Source organism: Fukomys damarensis, unplaced genomic scaffold (genome assembly GCF_012274545.1).
Source record: "Fukomys damarensis isolate Sample0158 unplaced genomic scaffold, DMR_v1.0_HiC HiC_scaffold_10, whole genome shotgun sequence".
NCBI lineage: Eukaryota > Metazoa > Chordata > Mammalia > Rodentia > Bathyergidae > Fukomys > Fukomys damarensis.
This window is the reverse complement of record NW_022900922.1, coordinates 15,275,091-15,284,461: the sequence shown is the minus strand read 5'-3', so window position 1 is coordinate 15,284,461 and position 9,371 is coordinate 15,275,091. Positions and strand designations below refer to the sequence as shown.

Below are 9,371 nucleotides of genomic sequence, written 5' to 3'. Positions count from 1 at the left end.
AAAAAGAAAAAAAAAGTCCCTATATGATCATCTTAGTAGATGCAGAAAAAGTATTTGACAAAGACCCAACACCCATTCATGATCAAAACCCTACAGAAAATTGGAATTGAGTCTTTATCTCAATCAGATAAAAGCCACCTATGACAAACCAACAGCTAACATCTTACTAAACATAAAAACTGAAAAGTTTCACTCTAAAATCAGAAATAAGGCTGTCCACTGTCACCATTCTTAGTGAGTATAGTTCTGGTAACATTAGCCAGACCAATTAAGATGAGAAAGAAATAAAAGGTATATGGACAGGAAAGGAAGAAGTTAAATTATCATTTGTGGATGACATGATACTACATGGAAAACCCCCAAAACTCCACCAAGACTTCGAAATTTAATACCAAATTCTATAGTGTAGCTGGATACAAAGTCAGTAAATCAATAGGATTCCTGTACACAAGTAACAAACTCACTGAGAGAATTTAGGGAAACATCTTTCACAATAACATCCAAAAAGAAATCAATCTACCAAAGGAAGTAAAAGACCTTTACATGGAAAACTGCAGTACTCTCAAAAAGAAGATTGAAGAGGATATCAGAAAATTGAAAGATATCAGTTGTTCTTCAGTAGGAAGAACCAATTTAGTGAAAAAGGTCATACTTCCAAAATTTGATAGGGATTCAATGCAATCCCCATCAAAATACCAATAGCATCCTTTACCAAACTAGACATACCAATCCTAAAATTCATTGGGAACCAGAAGAGACCTAGAATAGCAAAAGCAATTCTGGGCAACAAAGGCAAGGCAAGACAGGAGGCATCACAATCTCTGACTTGAAATTATAGTACAAATATAAATTTTAGAAGTTGTTTCATAAAGCCATGTGTATTGACATTAAAAATTATAGTACAAAGCTACTGTGATAAAAGCAGCATGGTTCTGGTAATAAAGCAGACTCAGTGATCAATGGAACATATCAGAAGATGGAGAAACAATTCCAGACATACTGTGCAACCTTATCTTTGACAAAGGAGCCAAACACCTTCACTGGAACAAAGATAGCTTCTTTAAAAAATGCCTGAAAAAACTGGCTTTTCATTTGCCAAATATTAAAACTATACCCACATCTTTCACTATACAGTAAATTAAAATTGAAATGGGTCAAAGATCTAATTAAAACAGAAACACTAAGTCTGCTAGAAGATAAACTAGATAAAACTCTTGAAGACACTGGTGTAGGCAAAAACTTTATGAACAAAACTGATCACACAGGAAATATCACAAAGAATCAACAAATAGAATCTCACCTTATTAAAAAGCTTTTGCACAGCAAAAGAAACCACTAACAAAGGGAAGAGACAACCCATAGAGCGGAAAAAAATTTTGCCAGCTGTTCTTCAAAGGACTACTATCTAGAATTTATAAAGAACTCGGGCATCTGAAATGAATAGATACTTCTCAGATGAAGTAGTAGAAATGGAATAAATATATGAAAAAATGTTGGTCATCACTGGTCATTCAAGAGATGCAAATTAAAACAACGCTGAGATTGGCTTTTCTCATAAAATCAACGACTAACAAATGCTGATGGGACTGTGGGGGAAAAAGGAACTCTGCTTCACTGTTGGTGCAATTGTAGATTGGTACAACCACTGCGGAAATAAATCAGTGCGGCGATTCCTTAAAAAACTAAAACTAGGGCCAGGGATTTATCTCAGTGGCACCACGTCTGCCTTGCAAGCACAAGGTCCTGAGTTCGATCCCTAGTACCCCCGCCCAAAACAAACAAACTAAAACTAGGGTTCCATTTGACCCAGCTATTCCTCTTCTTGGTATCTTCCAAAAGCAAAGCATCATAGTACAGCAATATATGCACACCCATGTTTACAGCAGCACAGTTTATAATATCTAAACTTTAAAAACAGCTCAAATGCCCATCAACAAATGAATAAGTGAAGTTGTGGGAGTTTTTTTTTATTCTACCATAAAAGATAAACTTGAGACATTTCTAGGTAAATGGATGCAGCTTGAGACCATTCTCATAAGTGAAATAAATCAAACACATTTAAATATTGCATCATTCCTCTGGTGTAAGAAACTGAACTGGTAAATAAGAACCAAGATGTGTAACAAATATTAGAAATAAGAAGAAAATGTTCAAATGGGACAGGGAACTAGGGAGAGGGGACAGAGTAAGGAAGGAATGGAAAAGAAAAAAAAATAGAAGAAAAAATGAAAGCAAAGCTTTTATAGATGAGGGGGAGCCCAGAGACAAGTGCCGTGTCCTTTCCTTCTGCAGCACGAAGGTGATACAGACTCAATAGCTCTGAGAATTAAACAACTTTACCACAAGGACAAGATGCTAAATGCTGAGAGTCCACGTGGGGTTGTCCACAAATGTTGCTAAAGCTGCCTGCTCTGTGTTTACCTGTTCTCACTCTCCCGTCTTTTGCCATTTCCAAAAAGTAAGACCACATGTTCTGGACTAAGCCAAAGGTGTGTGATAGGACAGTAACTGGTCAAAGGGCCCAGATAAAAGCCAATGCATAATAATGAGTTAAGAAACAAACAACAAACGACAGCTGAAATAACCATAATTTTTCAAGAACATTTATACATCTTTTTAATTAGATTAGCTTTACAAGCAACTTGAGAGCTCTTTCATAAGGAAACACTGCTTTTCAAATTACATGACTTTATAGTCTGTCTTGAAATTCTTTGCCTGCTATTGATAAAGTTCTGTGTTTTACAGCTGGTTAACGTATTGAATAAAAACATTATTATGAAGCTTCATCTTTAACCAGGATTAACACATATAGGCCACAAATAGTTTTAAATAGTCTTGCTTGGTGACAAGTTAACGGTCCCACTAACATGAAATGAATAATTTCAAATGGATATTACGGAAGTGGCTGTCCTGATTTCTGAATGTTTTTATAATGACTTCCAAGAAGATATATAAACTTCTCCAAAAAATATACAATGTAAGACCTGTCGGCAAGCACAACCAGGGACAGTACAGAGTGATACTTCGTGCACCTGCAGAGGTAAACATCTGGGTGACATAAGGACTCCCAAAGTAAAGGGCTGTTGCTGTACATGCTGACGATCAAACAAACCTCCCACCAACATAAACGATTCCTACAAACCCTAAAAATGACAGTGCTTTTGAGCTGCGGCCTGATGCAGCACACCGCACTGCAGACCAGGTGGCAAAGCCTTGCACTCCCAGGTCGGGCAGCAGAGGCACTTACTGGCAAGGTGTCGCTGAGCATCTGGAGAGAAAGAGAGGACTCGGAGCAGACCTGAACACGGGCAAGGAAGACAACTAAGCTTTCTCCTGCAAGTCCCCCAAGTGAGATCCCAGTACTGAAAATCTACCCCCCAAGACCACTATCAGGCTCAATTTTTTTTCATGTTTTACATGAACAGTAGCAATCTTTTCATAAAAATTACTGAGCTTTCCATAGAAAAGGTCTCTAATTGAATACAGACTATACAGATGCTGAAACTGTCCTAAGTTGGAGTATACAGAAATAACTATGTATACTCAATTTTGGCAAAGAAGATTAGGACAGAGACAGAAAACCCAAGGGTACAAGGTCTTACATCCATAATTCATGCAAAATATGAATACCACCACCGGGCCTTGCTGAAGAGCCTAAGGAAGTAAAGACAATGATGTCCATCTCAATTCAGTTTTGTTTGTTTTTTGTAGTACTGGGGATAGAACCCAGGGTCCTCCCATTGAGTTACCTCCCAGCCCTTTATTTTGAGACATGGTCTTGCTGAATTGCTAAATTGTCCAGGCTGGGCTTGAACTTGCGGTCCTCCCATAATGCTGAGATTATAGGCCGGTATCACCACGCCCAGCTCCAATTTGTTTTTTCAATATCAGAAGTCTGGGAGGCCTGTGTGATTGTGTAATGCTCCCTCTTTTTCTAAAAAGTAAAGAAGAAGATCCATAAAACAAAAATAAAATATCTGGTTTTACACTTTTCTTTCTCTAAGCTAAACATACATCTTTCAGCACTGGTCTGAAGGCCGCATCATGTAAGGGGAACACTGCACAGCTGTCTGAGGAGCCAGGGACATGAGTCTACAACTCTACCTGTTCGGCTGCCTCTACAATCTGCCTTGGACACTCTAGCAGAAATAAGGTTCTGATCTGCAGATCAGACAGAGTCCAGGACCAAGGAAAAAAAAGTGCAGCAGTAAATTTGGAAGTGTATTTCAATGAGCAAAAGGAAATGTCTTCAATCAGGATATTATGTCTACAACTACAGGAGATATCTGAAGACAGAAGAAAGCCCTTTATTTTAGGAACGTGATGCTGAGGGCAACCTCAAGTTCATTTACTGCCAGTCCCTTTAGTTTAGTTTTTTTTTTTTTTTAATTAAAAGATTAAACCCTTCTTACTGTGTATTTTTTCTTGTAAAACATGTTACTCAGCAGTCAGTGGCGACTGTTTTACTATTAGGTTTCATTATTAACAATGTCAAAAAATGACAGCAGCAATCTTTAAGAAGAGTTCAATTAGTGTAAGACAAGACAACAAAACAATCTGGCTTTTTAGTTGGTGATTAAAGTGCTCCTTTAAGTTGAAAGAAAATTAGTCATCAGTCACTGGCAACAATCATTGTAAGAGGTCTTTTAGGGCAAAATTTAATAGTACGAAGAGGTTTACAAAAATAGATTGATGTTATTTTGAGGAATAATACTGTAATTTTTTCAATTCAGTTTTGATAAATTGTACCTAATCATACAAAAATTATCCCAAATTCAAATTTGATATACAAAAGAGAGAGATGAAATGAGCTAGATGACAGATCTGGCAAAATATAAGAATGAAAAAATTCTATGTAGGGCACTTATTTCAGGTCCAGATAGAAAAACCATTTTCCCTTGATAGCGTCTCCTCTTCCTGTCAGCAATCCCAGATCGCAGCTGGCCATGCAGTGGTCTTCTGCTCGACGAGACATGGGAAAGCCGCTTCTGTTCCTGGTGGAGTGCCGAGCGGGCCTCTCCGCCTCTTTGCCCCAGTCCTTCATGTTCACATGCTAACAAGCAGCACCCACAGTCCAGTGAGGGGTGTTGCTGGGCCGCAGGCCACGCTAGGCGTCCTTACTGACCGAATCTGAAGGCTTATTGAGTTCTACCCTCACACCTTTTTCACCTGCAAGGGAAAAGCACACATTCATTCGCTAAGCCCCACACAGCCACTGCTTCCCACTGTTCCCAGCCCTGGGGACAGTATCACAGCCTGGCCCTTGGGCCCTGCCCACACCACCCTCGACTTTCTCCTCTGACAGGTGCCGTCCTCAGAACTAGGCTCGCTACAAAGAGATAATGATTTTTGTCTGCTTTCATTGTAAGAGCAATCGGGGCTACTTTAATATATATAGTAGAATGTTCAGTGTCACAGAAAGTACACAGAAAACGGCTGACGATACACGGAAAAGGTATGTAAGTTTCTGCATTTCTATAAAAGGTTGACACTGGATTATCAATGGCTCAGGAAAGTAAGAGTGAACCCGTAACATGAACACTGAGCAGTCATCTAGAGAGATAAGGCAGGGTTAAAGGAAAGCCAGGTGAGTGTTCCATCAACGGAGGGACACAGAGTCGCATGAACCTATGATACCGGAGGACTGAAGGTGCTCGCTCATCTGAGGCACTGCCTGGGGCATTTCAAGTCATCTCTATGAATTTCTCCAAGTCCATGTGTTCCTTGGAAGGTGTGTGGTTAGAAAAAGACATTTACTTCTTTCTCAGGGAGACAGGCAGCCAGTTGCCACAGTTTATCTGTCAGTCCAGGAGCCCGTGGTTGGAAGGGACAATCACAGAACAGTTCAGCTTGTATTTCGTTAAACTTTGCTAATCTTGGGACAGTTTCCTCCATGAAAGGTAATAGTGAAAATGACTTAGGAAAAAATCCTTTTCTAAAGCAAGGTAACTAAGGAATCTGATGAAATGTGCAATGACCTGATGTGGACAAGGACTGTCCTAGGTTCTCTGAAAGCATCTCATGTTGGCAGGGTGTCTTTGTTCCAGTCTGCCCTGGCCCCAAATGGTGTTTACCTGTTAGATATTTTACTTTAGCTCTCGCTCGCTCATCTGCATCAAAATACCAAACAGTTATTGCGTACCTAAAAGAAAATTTAGAATAGCATAAGAACGGTCACAGTGGGGACAGAGTGGCTTGGTATCACGATGGTATGTTAAACTGCAAATGCCCCAAATATGCCGAGACTGGAAACATATCAGAGGGCAAAGGAGCCCAGGAACAACTCACTCACCCGCAGCCTCAGAGCAACAGGCACAGCAGAGGCTGGGGAGAGGCCCAAACTGATGCTACACAGGGGCCCAGTCCTTATGCCTTTTGAACACCTATTCGGCCTGTGCGCCCTCCTCGTGCGGCTCCAGAACACCAGAAAAGGGCAATAAAGGAGTAAAGGACCCTATCAACAGCACAGTAACAAGAGGAGAGACAGGTAAGAGCTGCAGGCATGGCCCTGGGGCTCTTCAGCAAGGGGAGGCCAGCATCCTGCAATTTCCAAGGAGTTTTTAGGATTTTATGACAATGATGACACTATTTTGATGCTTAGTTTGTCTAAGCTTCATTTATCTGAATCATTTCACTTATCTGGACCATCTTATTCCACAAATCCGTGAGGCGACCTGGTTTATTAGATCCCATAAAGCAGTGATGCCTGATGCAACAACCGGAAAAAAAAAGTGCCCAGAACTTGAAAGGGCAAGCATGTCAATGGCACTGGCTCTGAAGAACATAGCACTTCATTAAGTATCCTGTGGACTCCAGTCAGTGTCCGCAGGAAAAAGCAATGCTGGCCAAATGGAGAGTCAGTGAGTGATCTCAGGTGAACCATGCAGCAAGCCGAAGGGTCAAGGGCACTGAGGAGCACAGGTCCCTGGATGGTGCCCTGACTGCCACACTGTCCTTCCCAGGGGGCCACCACCTTTCCTACTACCGAGTCTCCTCTATTTTCTCACTAACGCGAAAGGGGTTCAGGTGTGTAACACTGTATCTCTAATCTCCAGGCCACAAACGTTCAGTTCACAGTAAGAAGAGTCAGACACAGAGTGACTCCTCTGAACCCGAGTCATGAGGGCATGCACGAAAGCTGCCTTCAGCCACCCCGCTTTCCAGTCCTTCTTGCCCCCACTTCTCGCTGTGACTCCACCCTACGCCCTTTGCCCAGGGCTGCAGTGACAACTGGGCCTGGCCCTGTGGCCCCTCTCTTCGCCACAGCCCTGCCTCCTCACCACTGGCCTTAGTTCACTATCCCGAAACGTCCGGCACATCTCTATCTAGAAGGCTACAACCGAGGCAAACTCGGACTCCATCAAAAGGAAGGTTGTGCAGCAGGTTCTAGATCAGAAGTAGTGAGGGAAGCAGCAGGGACAGAGAGAGAACCCAGAATGGCCCAGTGCACAATGTGACTGTTGCCCTGATTTGCACTTGGGGGTCTTGAGAGCTCAGCCTGCTGTCCACTTTGTATTTAGGGTGGCGGCGTATGGCTTAGAAGGAAGGGAAAAGGTGGAGGGCGGAGAGGACAGCCCTAGAGCCTGGTCCCCACAGGCTGCCTCAGACACCAGTGGCGAACTCATGCAGTCTGCTCAGCCCATGTCCCTGTGGGCCCTCCGTGGCCCCTCAGCCAGATGCATCCGTCGATGCTGCAGTACACTCTCATCGCCCCAAGCCTTTTCTTGGGCACAGAATTGGTGACTAGAAAACAGGGCTGCTTCCGACAAGTATTTATGTTCCCAACAATGTCTGCAATAACTTGTTTTAACAGTCCAAACGTCTTAATCTCAAGTCATCATAAATGGTAAAAAAAAACATTCAAAAGAATGAAATAACATAACTGTTTAAAAATATTACATCTTGTAGAGAAGTCTAACAAAACAGGCTGAATCCAGGAACATGGTGATTTCCCCAACACTCCCTCCACACTTGGCAGCCCTTAGTCCGCTTTTTCCTTCCTCTGTTTCTCTTCACTGCTGCTTCTGGTTACCCCTTAGTTTTCTCCTGTGTATCCATTTTCCCGTATTATCACCCCACCCACCGTTTAAAGATCCCTTTCCTTCTTTACCTTTCTATCTCCAAGTAAAATACATGGAATGGATCTTAGCTAACAGTTGCACAGCACGGGGGCCAGGGCTGGGAGGGGGCAGCTGTGCCAAGGGGATCTCGACCTTCAGGCCTGACTGTGACTGCAACCATTGCTCAGATGAAGACAACTGTGAAACTTTTGGTCCATTTTGAAATCTGCCACCCTACCACACTTGTAACAAGGTGTTTGGTTTAGACCCTATAATGCCCCTCCGATCTCATGTGTTCAGAGGTGAGACTTTGGGAAGGTGACTGGATCCTGGGAGTTGCAATACTCATGAGTGGATGAATCCACTGATTTACAGATGAATGTGCTGTTAGGAGGTGGGGCTGGTTAGAGCTGGGTCACTGTGGGTGTGACCTGGAAGGGTACATTCTTGTCCCTGGCTCCTCCCTTCTCTTTCTGCTTCTTTGGCCACCATGGGGTGGGCAGCTTTCTCTGCAATGCTCTTCCTCTATGCTGTTTCTGCCTTGGAGCCAGCCAACCACACAAGGACTAAACTCTCCGAAACTGTGAGCCAAACAAACCTCTCCTCGAATTGGGAGCGTCTGGCATCTTATCCCAGCAACAGGAACATGCCTAGTATACCAAGTACAACTTGCAATCCCTTGTCCCACCATGCCCTTAACCAAGTTTACGTAAAAGAATACTACCTTGTGGCATATGCTGGTTGTACTTCATGAGGGTTGCGACGGTCAGACCAGAAAAACAGCAGTCTATCAAATTTGGGTTCAATGTCAGCAAACTGGGCTTTGCCTTCTGGAAATATTCGAAGTATACCTCCACTTACCTAGGAAAAGAGCCAAATATTTAAGTACAAGCAACCAAAGCTACTACTGGGTTCAAGTTAGAGGGGAAAAGACTATTCAATGAATCAAAATTCTTAATCGGTGTATTAATGAATAAATCTCAACAAGGCATAAAGATAAATTGATTTTATTTTTTCTTTTTCGTTCTTTCTTTTGAGATAAAAGGTCCCAACACACAGAAGAGTGAGGCAGGAGTATCACTTCAAATTTGAGGCCAGCCTGGGCCATTCAATGAGTTCAAGGTCAGCCTGGACCACATACAGAGACCCTGTTTTGAAAAAACAAAAACTAAGGCTGGGCGTGGGGGTGCACGCCTGTAATCCCAGCACTCGGGAGGCTGAGGCAGGAGGATCGCTGTGAGTTCAAGACCAGCCTGAGCTACATAGTGAGTTCCAGGTCAGTCTCAACTACATAGTGAGACCCTGTCTTAA

At 42.6% G+C, this 9,371-nt stretch overlaps 1 protein-coding gene across 1 annotated transcript in view; it reads right to left on the bottom strand.

Annotated features, from left to right (window-relative positions):
* Positions 1–4,372: 4,372 nt before the first annotated feature.
* The window catches only part of Egln1 (egl-9 family hypoxia inducible factor 1), a 37,817-nt gene continuing 32,818 nt past the window's right edge, over positions 4,373–9,371 (bottom strand). Inside the window, exons 3-5 of the mRNA XM_010621945.1 lie at positions 8,785–8,921; positions 6,075–6,142; positions 4,373–5,169 (exon numbers count right to left, since the gene is read on the bottom strand). Coding sequence (XP_010620247.1) covers positions 5,108–5,169; positions 6,075–6,142; positions 8,785–8,921 — 267 coding nt within the window. The 3' untranslated portion in view covers positions 4,373–5,107. The remainder of the gene's footprint in view (positions 5,170–6,074; positions 6,143–8,784; positions 8,922–9,371) is intronic.